This window comes from Mastigoproctus giganteus, chromosome 1 (genome assembly GCF_048544385.1).
Source record: "Mastigoproctus giganteus isolate SK-2022 chromosome 1, ASM4854438v1, whole genome shotgun sequence".
Classification (NCBI taxonomy): Eukaryota; Metazoa; Arthropoda; class Arachnida; order Uropygi; family Thelyphonidae; genus Mastigoproctus; species Mastigoproctus giganteus.
Window position 1 is genome coordinate 184722684 of NC_143575.1, and position 16366 is coordinate 184739049.

The following is a 16366-nucleotide window of genomic DNA, read 5'->3' on the forward strand; positions in this document are numbered from 1 at the left end:
AATACCCATATGGTGCAAGGAAGCCTGAGGCTTAAGCTGCACTAGGGAAAAAAAAAAAAAATTCCCAAGTACCCTAAGAGAGAGAGAGACAAAACTAGAAGGGAATCACCAAGAAAGAGAAGAATAATGATATCCAGCGTGCTTAATGCTGATAAGACTGGCTTATTTTGGAAGTGTGTGCCAAGCCGAACATTCATTTCAAAAGAGAAAACCGCCAAAGGTTTCAAAGCTGCAAAAGATAGGTTAATACTTTTGTTATGTGGTAATGCAGAGGGTGCCTTTAAGTGTAAATTGCTTCTAATTTAAACATCAGAAAATCCTCATAATTTTTAAGGAATACTGAAAAGCTCCTTACCAGTTCATTGGAAATCAAGCAATAAAGCCTGGATGACATCTAAAATCTTCAAGGATTGGTTTTTAAATTGATTTTGCGTCGAAACAAAAAGATATTACCTGAAGAAGAACATAGTATTCAAAATCATGCTCATTCTTGACAATGTGCCCAGTCATCCTGCACATTTGTCTGATTTGCACCCAAATGTGAAGGTTACCTTTCTTCAGTGAATACAAGTTCATTAATTCAGCCGATGGAACAAGGTGTTATAGCTTCCTTTAAACTAATTACCTAAGAAGATATTCACAATATTACATTAATACACCAACCGTTTTGTTAAAATAATAATTTAATACTGTATATATACCAACAATACAGAGGATACTGTAACATAATCTATTTACAATAACTGAATAAAGCCAGAAGACAAAATAAAATACCAATATTTTTAAAATGCAATAAAATATATAAGGTTAAAAGTGTTAAAACTATTAAAATTGTACAATTGTAGCTTTTGGGGGCATCCGCCTCCTTTCTCAACATGAAATAATGCTTGCACAGCACATCCTTAAGTATCAGGATGTGCTGCAATTGATTGGGTGCATAGGTTCTGGGACCGCAAGTGGCTCGAGAGCTTGTGGATTTGCTCATCCGATAACAATACTATGAATAGGACAGGGGTGTGCAGCTTCACCCCCTTTTTGGGGCTATAGTCCTCTCAAAAGATGAGCATTTCTGTTTACCATATTCCCGAGCTGATTCCGGTTCTGGGGCACATGTAGGAACTTCTGTTCATGCGCCTGGTCAACCACGTGTGCCATGAACCTGATACTTAAGGATGTGCTGCGAAAGCATTATTTCTTGTTGAGAAAGGAGGCAGACGCCCCCGAAAGCTACAATTGTACAGTTTTAATTCTTTTAACCTTATATATTTTATTGCATTTTAAAAATTCTGGTATTTTATTTTGTCTTCAGGCTTTATTCAGTTATTGTAAATAGATTGTTACAGTATCCTCTGTATTGTTGGTATATATACAATATAAAATTATTATTTTAACTCAACAGTTGGTGTATTGATGTAATATTGTGAATATGAACTTTCCCAACCTCAGAAGCCTTTTTGAAAATACCTAAGGCAGTCTTTCAATTCGAGATTATTGGCCGAATTATAACATTCTTGATGCTGTAAAAAATATTGAATTCGTGTGGGATGAAGTTAAGAATTCAACAATGAATGCAGTGTGGAAAAAGGTGGCCACAAGGCTGCACTAAAGAAGCCATAGTCAAAATGCCAGAGGCAGTTGAGATTGTGAGAATTGGCAAAATGATTAGCAGAGAGGGATTTGAAGACCTGGAACCAGCAGATACCACAGAGGTCCTTGAATCTCATAGAGAACAATTATCAGTGGATAATATTTTTTTGCAATGTGAAGAAAAAGATGCACACAAAGTGATGCACACTGAGTTTTAAGACTTGCAAATCAGCTTAGCCAAGAAGCTCTGGATATGGATCAGAATTTGGAGAGGAGTTTAAATTTTTGCAGAATGTTATCATTAGCTTTAGTTCCTTATAAAGAAATTTATAGAGAAAAACAGCGATGAAGAAGCAATGAATTTAGATTAAAAATCTAGAAGTATTAGCAAGATTAATTTTATGGACGTCTCTATTTTTTTTTCCTTTTTTTCTTACCGAATGGAGACAATCTTTTTTTTGTGTACAAATACGGAACCCTCATTATGTCATATAAATTACATTTCACATTGCGCAGATTTGGACTCCACTGTGTTTTCCCAGAACATAACCACTGCACAAATAAGGGGATGACTGTATATGGCAATTTGGTGAAAGACAATTGATGGTTACGATAGTTTGGTGAGTATGACAATTGGTGACTCCAACAATTCAGTGGCTATGACATTTGGTAGCTACAACAAATTAGTGTATGTGTGACAATCTAGTGTATCACACACAGAGATCAAATATTAAGAAAATCAATGAAGTAAGAAGTTCAGGAAACAAGAGTAATTTTGGTGACTTAGAAAGGAGGAATACAGCAGTTAGAAAAATGAAAATAATATATTTTTTATCCATTTATGTTGTATAAGTAACATAAGTAAAGTATTTTAAAAGCATTTCTTTATCTCTTGTCTCCATACTAACAGCCTTTCAGGTAGCATTATAGTGCCATCTTGGTTTGAACCAAACTTTGTAATGGGATTTGGTTCAAATCCCATTACAAAGAAGGAATTTTTATGGGTTGGTGCTTGGTCCCCCCCTCACCTGGTAACTCAGTTTTTTTAAGAAGCAAACAAGTCAAACAGACAATACAATATATGCAATTCACAGCTATTATATACAGATGCCTCATAAACTTAGTTGTTTGGCACAAAAATAAACACCCTTTTAACTACTATCCTCCAAGCTAACTGTCTTTTGGTATAATGTCCCTTAGTCAGAAGCATCGAGAACCACCAAGGGCTTGGTGAAAACATCTCACTGAGCCAGAGTACCTTTCCACACAGGGGACTCAGACTCCAATTCCAACCACTAAACTTTCAGGGAAGCTTACCCACCTACCCTTCATCCATGGTACTTCCTTCAATAAAAACTACAGCATAGATTGCAAACCAAATGTCAGAAGATGCACATTACCCAGCCAGCATCCTTTAATTTCTCTTGTATTCCAATCTTTAACCTGTACGTGGCACTTTTTTCTATTTACAGCATGGCAGTTAAAAGTTTGCATTTTCTGTCTTGCTTTGCCATATAGTGAATTCTCCCAAAGAATTCACCAAATCATCAAACTCACTGAATAGCATTAGCATTAGCATTAGTAGAGGCATTTGATGCAAGAAAGCAAGCTTATGTAGCATCAGCCAAAAAAAAAAAAAAAAAAACCCACTTCCACTTCACCCCTCTGTTCGTTCAAAATACCTGTCCAGCTGAGCCTTAAACTTATTTAGGCTATCAACCTCCACCACAAGGGATGGCAGTCTGTTCCACCAACCAACCACCCGCTGGCTAAAGGCAAATTTCCGCACATCTATCCTACATCTGTCTTTCCTCAATTTGAATTTATGCCCTCTCAGGTGATTTTTCTGAGCTAGAGGAAGAATCCCATCAGCATTGAGCATGCTCAAACCATTCAAGGCTTTATACACCTCTATCAGATCACCTCGCTGGTGCCTAGTCTCCAGACACTGTAATTTGCAAAACTTAAGCCTTTCTTCGTAAGAGCACCCCTTTGTTCCATTCACTAATCTTGTTGCCCTTCTCTGTACTCGTTCCAGCAGCTCTACATCCTTCTTGAAATGAGGCCTCCAGACCTGTATACAGTACTCTAGGTGTGGCCTGACCATTGCCTTATACAATGGAATAATCACCTCCTTATCCCTGCTGGAAAAATTCCTGTATATCATTGACAATACTCCATGAGCTACTCTTGCAGCCCATCTGCACTGCTCAGAGAACTTCATATCTGCCTGCACAATCACCCCCAAGTCCCTTTCATTCTCTACCACTGTCAGTGTAGTACCACAGAGTTGATACGTTGCTCTGGGGTTGCTGTTTCCCATGTGTAGTACTTTACATTTGTCAATGTTAAACTTCATTTGCCACCTCTCAGCCCATCTGCTCAACCTTTCCAGATCCTGTTGCAGCAGCATAGTGTCAGTAGTGTCCTTGACAACCCTGCCAACCTTTGTATCATCTGCAAACTTGGACATTAAGCTTGATATACCATCATCAATATCATTTATAAATACAGAAAACAATAATGGACCCAACACTGAGCCCTGAGGGACTCCACTAATAACATTAGTCCACGATGAGCAGTGTCCATTGAATAGCAATAGCTACCAATTGTCTTTCACCAAATTGTCACATACAGAGAAATGCCATCCACCAAACTGTCTTCAACAATTTGTTGCATACAGTGAATTGTCATGCACTAAACCGTCATACAACAAATTGTCTTGAAACGAATTGACATGATTCCCTCTGATTAGACTCGTTTTTCTTAAATACAAAAAAAATATATATATATTTATCACATCTATTTCCTTGTTCTTCCTTTTCTACTAGATATTAGGGCTAAGAATTATCTACTCTACTAACATTGGCTGTTAGTAGAGAAAGTAATTATATAACTACTACCATGCCAAATGTGTGATTTTCAAACCCATAATACTTATATATAAATTAAAGACAGTCACACAGCTGCAAGTATTTTTACCACACTTATTTTCAAAAATTTCAAACTTTTAAATCAGGTAACTAAATGTGCACTGTATCATTAACAGAATATAGAGCTTCAAATACTTTGTTAAATACCATATCTATACAATAAAAATGATATATATTACCTGAGTGATCTTATTTAATGCCTGTTCTTTGCACCAAGGAGCAACAGAAGAAGGAAGAGTGAAGCAAATTAAATCATTTTCCATAGATAATTCCATCACATAGACAATACAGATGTATACAGTTGCCTGTGGTGGCAAATTTCCCACACTAACTATAAATACACCCTAAAAAAAAAACAAAGGCAATTATATTTTCAGTATCTTTTAAAACTTTACCAGCATTAATTTTCTCCGTGAAACTGCATAAAATTTATTTAAAATATACACGCTTCAGAGTAGTAACAAAATATGAATCTCCCTGACTTATCATGACCTAATTAATTAAAATTTCCTGATATGAGTAATTTGTATGCACTGATATTTTATCTATGGAGCCTCTTTCATGCACATAGCCAACTTTTATAGCTTCGAATTATACAAACATGTTTGGTTTAACTTTCATTAATTATTCAAACTTAAGGGTATATTCACGGTTGCTTTATAAGAGGAACGTCTGGAAATTTTGAAGGGTAGCTAATATATACAGACGGAGCGCTATATAACAAAATCGATCGTTCGCTTGAAAAAACTCGTTAAACAAAAATTTCGTTATAAAGAAATATGACCTTTTCAACAATGAAAAATACTAATTCAACATTCAGAAATATAGTAAAAGATGGTAAAAATAAATCAGAAATAAGTGGAAATGAATAAATTTTCAAACATTTTAAAACAATTAATTTATTAATACATACATATTAAGAAATAACTACTTACATGATGCACACAGTATATTAGTACACTTTTAAGAATTGTCATAAAATATTTGGTTATTTTTTTGTTGTACACTGGATTTTATACATCGTTCATAAAAATGTTCACATTTGTTTAAACCCTCAAATATATTTTCTGGCACATTTTCTTCACACTGAAGGGCTCAAAGTAGTTTCAAATGCTACCAACATTTCACGTTTGGAAAGTTAATACTGCCTTCATTGCCCTCATTTTCATCCAACTCATCATTATCAACTCCTAAAAATTCATCATGAACAATTTCTCCACTGATAAAACCTCTCACTTGGAGTTCTTCCCAAGATTGCTCAATGTCTTGTAGCAGATCATCCCTCTCATTGCTGTTAATGACTGTTTTAGTAAAACCTGAAAACAATTCTTAATCGTTGCTTCTGTCAATCTTGACTCCACACTTTTGCCAACTCTGACATGCACATCCACAAATCTATAGGTTGGTTGGTTTCTATTCTGAGTATAATTTTTTTTCAGTATGTGCATTTTCAAATTCTTGATAATGCCTTGGTACACTGGCTGCAGCTTAGACAAGGTATTTGGAGGGAAGAAAAAAGGGTCACACTTCTAAGTTTCAAATTTAACTAGTGAAGCTGGGCAGGACAGTTGTCGGCAATCAATGTGATTTTTGTAATTTCTTTCATCATCTTTATCGAAATTAAAAAAACCCATTATTCAAAAATTTCACTTGTCATCCAAGGTTTTTTTTTGTTGCAGTTGTAGTCCAACTATAATGACCTTACTCCATTGAAACATTAGGGCTGTTTACTTTTGCCTATTACCAAAGTTTTTCAGTTTTTAATTACCAGCCATATTTGTACCAAACAAGACGGTAATTCTCTCATTACCATTTTTACCACCTACACATTTATCACCTTTAAAAGTCAGTGTCTTGTTAACCTGTTTCATCTGAATATGTCTTTGGGTTTGTAGTTCTCCATAATTTTTTTTTCAAAACTGTTTCTTTCCAATGGCTACAGTCTTTTTAGCATTAGCATTAGTAGAGGCATATGATGCAAGAAAGCAAGCTTATGCACCATCAGCCAAAAAAAAAAAAAAAAACACACTCTCATTTCACCCCTCTGTTTGTTCCAAATACCTGTTCAGCTCAGCCTTAAATTTATTTAGGCTAACAACTTCCACAACAAGGGATAGAAGCCTGTTCCACCAACCAACTACCTGCTGGCTAAAGGCAAACTTCCGCACATCTGTCCTACATCTGTCTTTCTTCAATTTGAATTTATGCCTTCTCAGGTGATTATTCTGAGCAAGAGGAAGAATCTCATCAGCATTGAGCATGCTCAAACCATTCAAGACTTTATACACCTCAATCAGATCACCTTGCAGGTACCTAGTCTCCAAAACTTAAGCCTTTCTTCATAAGAGCATCCCTTTGTTCCATTCACTAATCTTGCTGCCCTTCTCTGTACTCATTCCAGCAGCTCTACATCCTTCTTAAAATGAGGCCTCCAGACCTGTATACAGTACTCAAGGTGTGGCCTAACCATTGCCTTATACAAGGGAATAATCACCTCCTTATCCCTGATAGAAAAATTCCTGTATATCATTGACAAGCCACCATGAGCTAATCTTGCAGACCATCTGCATTGCTCAGAAAACTTCATATCTGCATGCACAATTATCCCCAAAATTCTTTTTGTTCTCTGCCACTGTCAGTGTAGTACCACACAGTTGATACGTTACGCTGGGGTTACTGCTTCCCATATGTAGTACCTTACATTTGTTAATATTAAACTTCATTTTCCACATCTCAGCCCATCTGCTCAACTTTTCTAGATCCTGTTGCAGCAGCGTTCTGTCATTAGTGTCCTTAAAAACCCTGCCAACCTTCGTATCATCTGCAAACTTAGACATTAAGCTTGATATACCATCATCAATATCATTTATAAATACAGAAAGCAAAAATGGACCCAACACTGAACCCTGAAGGACTCCACTAATAACATTAGTCCACAATGAGCAGTGTCCATTGATTACCACTCTCTGCCTTCTCCCACTCAACCATCCCTTTATCCATAGCAACAATTTGCCTCCAATGCCACACTGCTCCAATTTGTTCAGCAGACTTCCATGTGCAACAGTATCAAAAGCCTTTCTAAGGTCCAAATATATGATATCAAAGTTATTCCCTGCATCCAGTTCCTTTGTGATCACATCATAGTATCCAATTAAATTGGTCAGGCAAGACTTTCCTTAACAAAACCATGCTGTTTCCGAGCTATAAATGAAGTCTTGTCTAGATGATCCTGCAGTGCTTCTTTAACCAGTGCCTCCATTAATTCTCCTGGAGCAGAAGTTAAACTAACAGGTCTACAATTACTTGTGTCACCCTTTGATTCTCCATTGTGAATTGGGGATCACGTTTGCACATCTCCAGTCCATGGGTACCTCCCTGGAATCCAAAGAAGCTCTCATAATTATGGCTAAGGGTTTGCTTACTTCCTTTTATGCCTCCTTTCATATAATTGGATAGATCCCATCCACAATTTCTCCTCCACTTTCCTCTCAGTTATTACAAAATCATCTAGCTCACTGCCAGCGTTTAACTCACCTCTGGCCGACCGGGCTAGCCGGGGTGGGTAACGTGCCTGCCTGGCAACCCAAAGGTCGCGGGTTCGATTCCCGCCTTGGATCAAAGTACTGCAAAAAAAAACCTTGGGAGGTGCACTATGGCCACAGAAGCCTATGCACCAACAACTACAAAAAAAAAAAAAACTCACCTCTGGCATTACCCTCACTGAATAACTCCTCATGTGTGAATGTAGATGCAAAATACTCATTTAGTTTGTTAGCCACCTGAGCAGGATCATCAACAGTTGAACCATCAATATCCAATGGACCAATCGTGCTCACTGTGGACTAATGTTATTAGTGGAGTCCCTCAGGGTTCAGTGTTAGATCCATTACTGTTTTCTGTATTTATAAATGATATTGATGATGGTAGATCAAGCTTAATGTCCAAGTTTGCAAATGATACGAAGGTTGGCAGGGTTGTTAAGAACACTACTGACACTATGCTGCTGCAACAGGATCTGGAAAGGTTGAGCAGATGGGCTGAGAGGTGTCAAATGAAGTTTAACATTGACAAATGTAAAGTACTACATATGGGAAACATCAACCCCAGAGCAACGTATCAACTCTGTGGTACTACACTGACAGTGGTAGAGAATGAAAAGGACCTGGGGGTAATTGTGCAGGCAGATATGTAGTTCTCTAAGCAGTGCAGACAAGCTGCAAGAGTAGCTCGGTGTCTTGTCAATGATATACAGGAATTTTTCTAGCAGGGATAAGGAGGTGATTATTCCCTTGTATAAGGCAATGGTCAGGCCACACCTTGAGTACTGTATACAGGTCTGGAGGCCTCATTTTAAGAAGGATGTAGAGCTGCTGGAACGAGTACAGAGAAGGGCAACAAGATTAGTGAATGGAACAAAGGGTTGCTCTTACGAAGAAAGGCTTAAGTTTTGCAAATTACTAGTGTCTGGAGACTAGGCGAGGTGATCTGATAGAGGTGTATAAAGCTTTGAATGGTTTGAGCATGCTCAATGCTGATGGGATTCTTCCTCTTGCTCAGAATAATCACCTGAGAAGGCATAAATTCAGATTGAGGAAAGACAGATGTAGGATAGACGTGCGGAAATTTGCCTTTAGCCAGCGGGTAGTTGGTTGGTGGAACAGACTTCCATCCCTTGTTGTGGAAGTTGATAGCCTAAATAAATTTAAGGCTCAGCTGGACAGGTATTTCGAACGAACGGAGGGGTGAAGTGGAAGTTTTTTTTTTTTTTTTTGGCTGATGCTGCATAAGATTGCTTTCTTGCATCATATGCCTCTACTAATGCTAATGCTAATGCTAATTTCAACTCGTTTTCGATTCAACATTGGTAACAATGTGTCAGCTCACCATGGCGGCATTGTTCTATCGTTGGAGAGGGTGGCAAACTACATATTTCTCTGTCACTGTGGTTGAAGTGCACTATTGACTGGGGAGGGTGACCCTGTGTGTTTCTAAACAGGGCACTGATCGTGTCCCAACAGTTCTGTGACTTTTGATTTTGCTATTCTGGTCATAATTATGCACAGAAGAACTAAAATGTCCACATTTCCCTCTTGAACGAACAATGCCATTCATTGCCTGAGGACACTAAGTTGTGGGTAATCTCCCCACCCTTAACGCTTTCCTGAACGTGCTCGCTCAGTCAAAAGTTCAGGCACTCTCCGAGTTAATCCCTGCCCGGAGTTTGACCTGTGGCAAAATAGGAAACGACTCATCTTCCGTCTGAAAAACAGAAAGTAAAATCCTCCAGGCAGCAAAGCTATAGGGCGGCTCCACTTATTCTGGCTGCCACGTTAAAGAAATTAAGACTACCGTTACATTTAGACCAAAGAAAATGGATTCCATAATTCGTTCCAACCTCGTTAATCCGAAGACAACAGAAACGGATGAAAAAGCAGGAAAATTAAGAGCATCGCAGCCACAGATGGCAAACAATGAAAACTTTGAAATTATAGAAAGTGAGGACATTGACTTCGCACAATCTGGCTCCACTACAGCCAAAGGAAAACAAAAAATATGTGACACCAAAAATGGAAAGAGTGACTCGCTCCAAAAGCGAGAATAAGGATCCTGCTGAACAACCTATGATACAAGCAAACAACATCGGGGAGAAACCCCCCCGGACAAATCGCAGGGCACCTCGTTAGACCTGACACTACAGCCGGGCACAGCCCTGGAACAGTACCTTCCCCTGCGAATGGCACTAGAGCACTTGTTCAAGGAACAAACAAACAGGATTTCAGCGGTCCTTAGGGCAGAGATAGTCTCCATCTGAAAGAAGATGGAGACGATATTAGTCCAGATGCAACTTGAAAAGGAGATTGCCCAAGCCAAGCTAGAGGTCCTCCAAATCAGTGGAACAAACCAGATGCCACAGTGCGTTCCCACATACTCACAGATGCTGAGGAACAACATAAATATCACAAGTGTGAATATGGACACAGGATGACCCAAAATGGGGCAGAAGAAAACCCTGCTAACCAGACCCCACCTGGTAGTTTTGAAACCAGCAGCACCACCGGAAACACATAAGTCCAGTGAAGCAGTTAAACAGCCCGCTATGGACAATCTGAAGGACGACTTTAAGCACACAAAACTAAGATCCATCAGGAAAACGAGAAATGATGGCATGATCATTGAAACTGAAACGGAACAAGACATACAGGGGATACTAAAAAACCCCAAACTATCCTCGCTGGGGCTGCTTGCTGAACCGCCTAGGGAAAAAGGGCCCTGCATAATGATACATGACCTAGATAATGATATCAACACTGAAGAGTTAGTCCAAGAAATCTACAGGAAAAATCTCAATGAATTGCAATGGGATGGAATGCCAGAGCAGCACATCACACCGATGTTCAAGACCAGGGCCAGGACTGGGGGTGCTGTCAACTGGGTCTTGGAGCTGTCCACAGCTGCCTGGAAATCCATAAAGCAACAGACAAGGGTATATGTAAATTGGGTCAGTCACCTCTACAGGGAGTATGTGGCTGTCCCTAAATGCTTCAGATGTTGTCATTTTGGCCACACGACACACACCTGCAGGCAAATGCACTCTACATGTGGCCACTGTGCCAAAGATGGCCATGAATATAGAGACTGTCCAAACAAAGCTGAAGCCCTGGTCTGCATCAACTGCAAGACCCTGAAGCTTCCACATGACCACTCTATAAAGGATAGCAAGGAGTACACAACACCTATGGATAAATTATGAGGAATAATCCAAAACAACTGCAGAAAATGATCATTCGTGTATTAAGAATTTGCAGATAAAAGAACCACTAGGTGGCAGTGATCACAATGTACTGATGTGGGATTTACTTAAAGATTTAATTACCATCAGGGGTAAAGGAAAGGGTTTTTGCTTCAGTAAAGGTGAGTACAGTGGTCTCCGACAGTTTTTAAATTCTGTACAGTGGGATAAACTGACGATGTTACCAACAGTAAATTCTAAGTGGGAAGCATTCAAGGAATTAATCGTGGAAGCTACTAAAAGTTTCATACCTATTAAGAAATATTGTTCAAGGTTTAGGCCTAAATGGTTATCTAATGAACTAACGAGACTCGTAATAGAGAAGAAAAATGTATGGGATGCATATAAATTATCAAACGACTCAGAAGCCTATGGCAGATATAAGCTAGTCTGTAATCAGGTGACAAAGGAGGTTAGGCAGGCGAAGGCAGATTACGAGAAATCCTTGGCAAAAGATGCTAAGAAAAACAGCAAGGATTTCTTTACTTATATAAACTCTAAAAGGAAGGGGATGAATCTGATTGGTCCACTTGACATCGATGGTTCGACTGTTGATGATCCTGCTCAGATAGCAAACAAACTGAATGAGTATTTTGCATCTACATTCACACATGAGGAATTATTAAGGTTTGAAAATGGCAGAAGGTTATCAAATTGTAGCAGGATACTTAATGATTTTGTAATAACTGAAAGCAAAGTGGAGGAGAAATTGTTGAAGTTAAACATAAGAAAAGCACCTGGGGTGGATGGAATCTATCCAGTTATATTAAAGGAGGCGGCAAAACAACTAAGCAAACCCTTAGCCATAATTATGAGAGCGTCCTTGGACTCAGGGGAGGTCCCCACGGACTGGAGACGTGCAAATGTATCCCCAATTCACAAAGGGGGATCGAAGGGTGACACGAGTAATTACAGACCAGTTAGTTTAACTTCTGTTCCAGGTAAAATAATGGAGTCACTGGTTAAAGATGCATTGCAGGATCATCTAGACAAGACTGCAGCAATAATTCAGACACAGCATGGGTTTGTTAAGGGAAAGTCTTGTCTGACAAATTTGATAGGATATTATGATGTGGTTACAAAGGAACTGGATGCAAAAAATAATTTTGATATCATATATTTGGATTTCAGGAAAGCTTTTGACACTGTTGCGCATGGAAGACTATTGTACAAATTGGAGCAGAATGGTATTAAGGGTAAGTTGCTACAATGGATAAAAGGATGGTTAAGTGGGAGAAGACAGAGGGTGGTAATCAATGGGTGCTGATCTTCTTGGACTAATGTTATTAATGGAGTCCCACAGGGTTCGGTGTTAGGTCCACTGTTGTTTTGTATATTTATCAATGATATTGATGAAGGTATATCAGGCTTAATGTCGAAGTTTGCAGATGATACAAAGGTTGGCAAGGTTGTTAATGACAATAATGGCAGTGTGCTACTGCAACAGGATCTAGATAATTTGGGCAGATGGGCTAAGAAGTGGCAACTGAAGTTTAACCTTGACAAATGCAAAGTACTGCATATGGGTAGAAGTAACCCCAGAGAAACGTACCAACTGTGTGGTACTACACTTAAGGTGGTAGAAAATGAAAAAGACCTGGGAGTAATTGTGCAGTCAGATATGAAGTTTTCTGAGCAATGCAGACAAGCTGCCAGGGCAGGTCATGGGGTTTTGTCAATGATATATAGGAATTTTGCTAGCAGGGAAAAGGAGGTGATTATCCCTCTGTATAAGGCAATGGTCAGGCCAAGCCTTGAGTACTGCATACAGGTCTGGAGGCCTCATTTTAGGAAGGATGTAGATTTACTTGAGCGTGTACAGAGAAGGGCAACAAGATTGGTGAGGGGAATGAAGGGATCCTCTTACCAAGAGAGGCTTAAGTCTGCAAATTGCAGTGGCTGGAGACTAGGCACCTGCGCGGTGATCTGATTGAGGTCTATAAGGCCTTGAATGGGTTGAGCACGCTGAATTCTGATGGGATCCTTCCACTTGTTCAGATTACGAACCTAAGGGGGCATAAATTCAAATTAAGAAAAGACAGATGTAGATTAGATGTGCGGAAATTTGCCTTTAGCCATCGGGTGGTTAATTGCTGGACAAACTTCCATCTGTCGTGGAAGTTGATAGGTTGAATAAATTTAAGGAGGAACTGGACAGGCATTTGGAGGGAATGGTGTGATTTTTTTTTTTTTTTTTGGCTGATGCTGCATAAGCTCATACACTTGCTTTCTTGCATCAAATGCCGCTGCTACTACTACAATACAATCACTTTGGGATAAAAATTGCACAACATAATGCACAGCATTCTAATTCAGTTGCTGCTCAGCTAGTTAAGAAATCTAATGAAAAAAATGTGGATGTGCTCATACTCCAGGAGCTGTATACACATAATAAAGGAGTGAGATGTTACCCCCTAAAGTTCAAGATTGTCCAAGTGGAAGGGGACACTCCTTGGGAGGCTATCGTGGTTTGTAACCCAGACCTCACGGTTACAAAAATAACCGACCTTTGCACAAACTGGGTAGTATGTGCCCACATTGTCTCATCACTGGGGAAGTTTACGTCCCTTCGATCTATGCCAGACCGGGAGAGGACATTCTCCCCATCACAACGTATCTGCAAACCCTACAGTGCCAGCTTCCGAATGCCAAAATTATTATTGGAATGGATCAAATTGCAGGTCCCCAGCCTGGCATAGTGAGACACCAGATAGGAGAGGTACACACAATGGACAGCGACTGGAGGAGTGCATAGCAAGCAGTAACTTTACTATCCTGAACCTACCAAATCAACTTCCCACGTTTTCAAGTACAATGTGGGAAGCTAGTTATTTGGTTTTTAGGAGCATTAGCAACTAAGGCCATATTGCTCCGGGATATGCGGTGGTCATTCCCTGACCTTTCCACATCCTCCGTATTTGGTGGTGACGGGCTCGAACCCCGGTTTATTCAAGAAGCGTGTGCTGTGCACTGCTGCTCCTTCCCACCTGGCTACGGAGGCGCCTAATGTGTGGGAAGCAAACATTGATCTTACCCTTGCAAGCTGCACAATAGCAGGACACCTCAACCCCTGGAAGGTACTGGACCATTGGACCACATCTGATCAGAGGGTTATAACCCTCAGTCTGCGCCGAACTCTAATTCCAAGACAGATCGATAGACTTCTCTCGCCAAGGTACGCCATTCCCAATGCCGACTGGAATCTCTTCCAATGGACACTAATGATGGGAGCAGAAAACATCCGCACTGAAGGCCAAAACTTAAATGACCTCCAGCAGCAGGTGACAAAATTAATCACAGTCGCAGCGGACATAGCCATAAAAAAGAAACATCTGGCCCCCAGGGCTGTTCCTTGGTGGTGACCAGAACTAACTGACCTCAGACACAGAGCAAACAGAGCCCGAAAAGCATTCCAACGAGCACACAGAACCTGGCCACAGGTGGCGGTGGACGATCTAAGGCAGAGGTATCGCGAGGCAAGAAATAACTACACAGCCAAGATTAAGCAGAAGAAAAAAGAAACATGGGAAACTCTGGTCAGTGCAAATGGCAATGCTGACCCATGGGGAATTGTTTATAGAGTTGTCACTAACAAGCTCCCAAGAGGGGAAGTGGTTACAGCCACCGAAACTGCACAGGGAAGTTATACAAGAACCTGGAAATCATCAATTGACAACATATTAGACTACATCTTCCTACCTCAAACTGAGCCCCAGACTGAGGAACAGAGAAAATTCTATGAAGAAAGCTCCTCTTATTGTACCATGGCAGTTGAGCCCCCCTTTACAATCATGAAGCTGAGCATAGCAGCAGCAAACATCAAAAACAGGAAAGCCCCTGGTGATAATAGGATTGAACCAGAGATGCTCAAAAAGGCAGTAGAAAAGATACCAGACATCATTCTAAATCTCTTCAATTGCTGTCTTTCAGAAGGCTATTACCTTAATAAGTGGAAAACAGCAAGAATAAGACTTATACTTAAAAATCCAACCAAATGCCAGGATAAGCCAACATTGTACAGACCCATAGCTTTGCTTTCTACCTTGAGCAAACTTTTTGAGCAGCTTCTATACCATAGATTAGAGACTCACTTCCAGGAAGTGAACATGATATTGCCGAACCAGTTCGGCTTCAGAAGAGGATGCTCAGCGGCAGACACTTTGGAAAACATAATTCGAGCAGCAAAAAAACTGCGACATCAAGTATTTTCTTCTCATATCAATAGACTTTGCTGCCACTTTTGATTCTCTCTGGTGGCCCGGAATCCTGGCCAGACTTTGGCGCACCCAAATTCCAGGCAACCTGTTCTGCTGCCTTAGATCATACTTGGATGACAGAAGGATTACAGTGACTACTCCCTTTGCCACTCCCTCCAGGCAGGTCCACAGAGGCTGCCCCCAGGGATCAGTTCTGGGGGGGGGGGCCCTTCTGTGGACTCTTATGCTGGATGAGTTCCTCAATATGGAAATCCCTAATATAAGAATGTAGGCATATGCCGATGATCTTATACTGATGCAGGTTAATAGCAGGACACAGCTGAAGACCCATGCAAATCATGCCATTTCTGTTCTGCAAGGATGGGCAAATGAGAACCTACTGAACATCTCACCGGAAAAAACACATTCAATACTCCTCATGGGCTCCCTTGATCCCAGGAGGCCTCCCCAGATCAAGATAAATAGAACAACCATTAAACTCCAAACAGAAGTCAAATATCTTGGCGTTATCCTTGATAGACATCACACCTCAACCCACATCGCATCTTGGTTACCTCAGAGTAAAATTCAGGAAATATTCCGCTCTATTCTCTAGAGTTACACGCAGAGACTGGGGTCTGAAGAAGAGGATGCTCGCTATCCTCTACAAGGCATTCTTCATCCTGGCACTGGCTTATGCAGCGGGAGCTTGGTACACTAAGGCAAGCACTGCTGTTAACAGAAGGAAATCGGAAACCATCCATCGAATAATTTTCCTCACAACCACCAGAGCATGCTGCACAGTGAGCACCCACGCTCTCCAGGTCCTTGCGGGATGTCTCCCTCTGGGTTGGAGATTG

The 16366-nt window shown here is 40.3% G+C and overlaps 1 protein-coding gene across 1 annotated transcript in view; it reads right to left on the reverse strand.

The window, feature by feature from the left end:
- The window catches only part of LOC150091361 (protein mono-ADP-ribosyltransferase PARP4-like), a 577845-nt gene that overhangs the window by 429178 nt on the left and 132301 nt on the right, over positions 1 to 16366 (reverse strand). The window contains exon 9 of the mRNA XM_090390099.1: positions 4700 to 4864. Coding sequence (XP_090246225.1) covers positions 4700 to 4864 — 165 coding nt within the window. The remainder of the gene's footprint in view (positions 1 to 4699; positions 4865 to 16366) is intronic.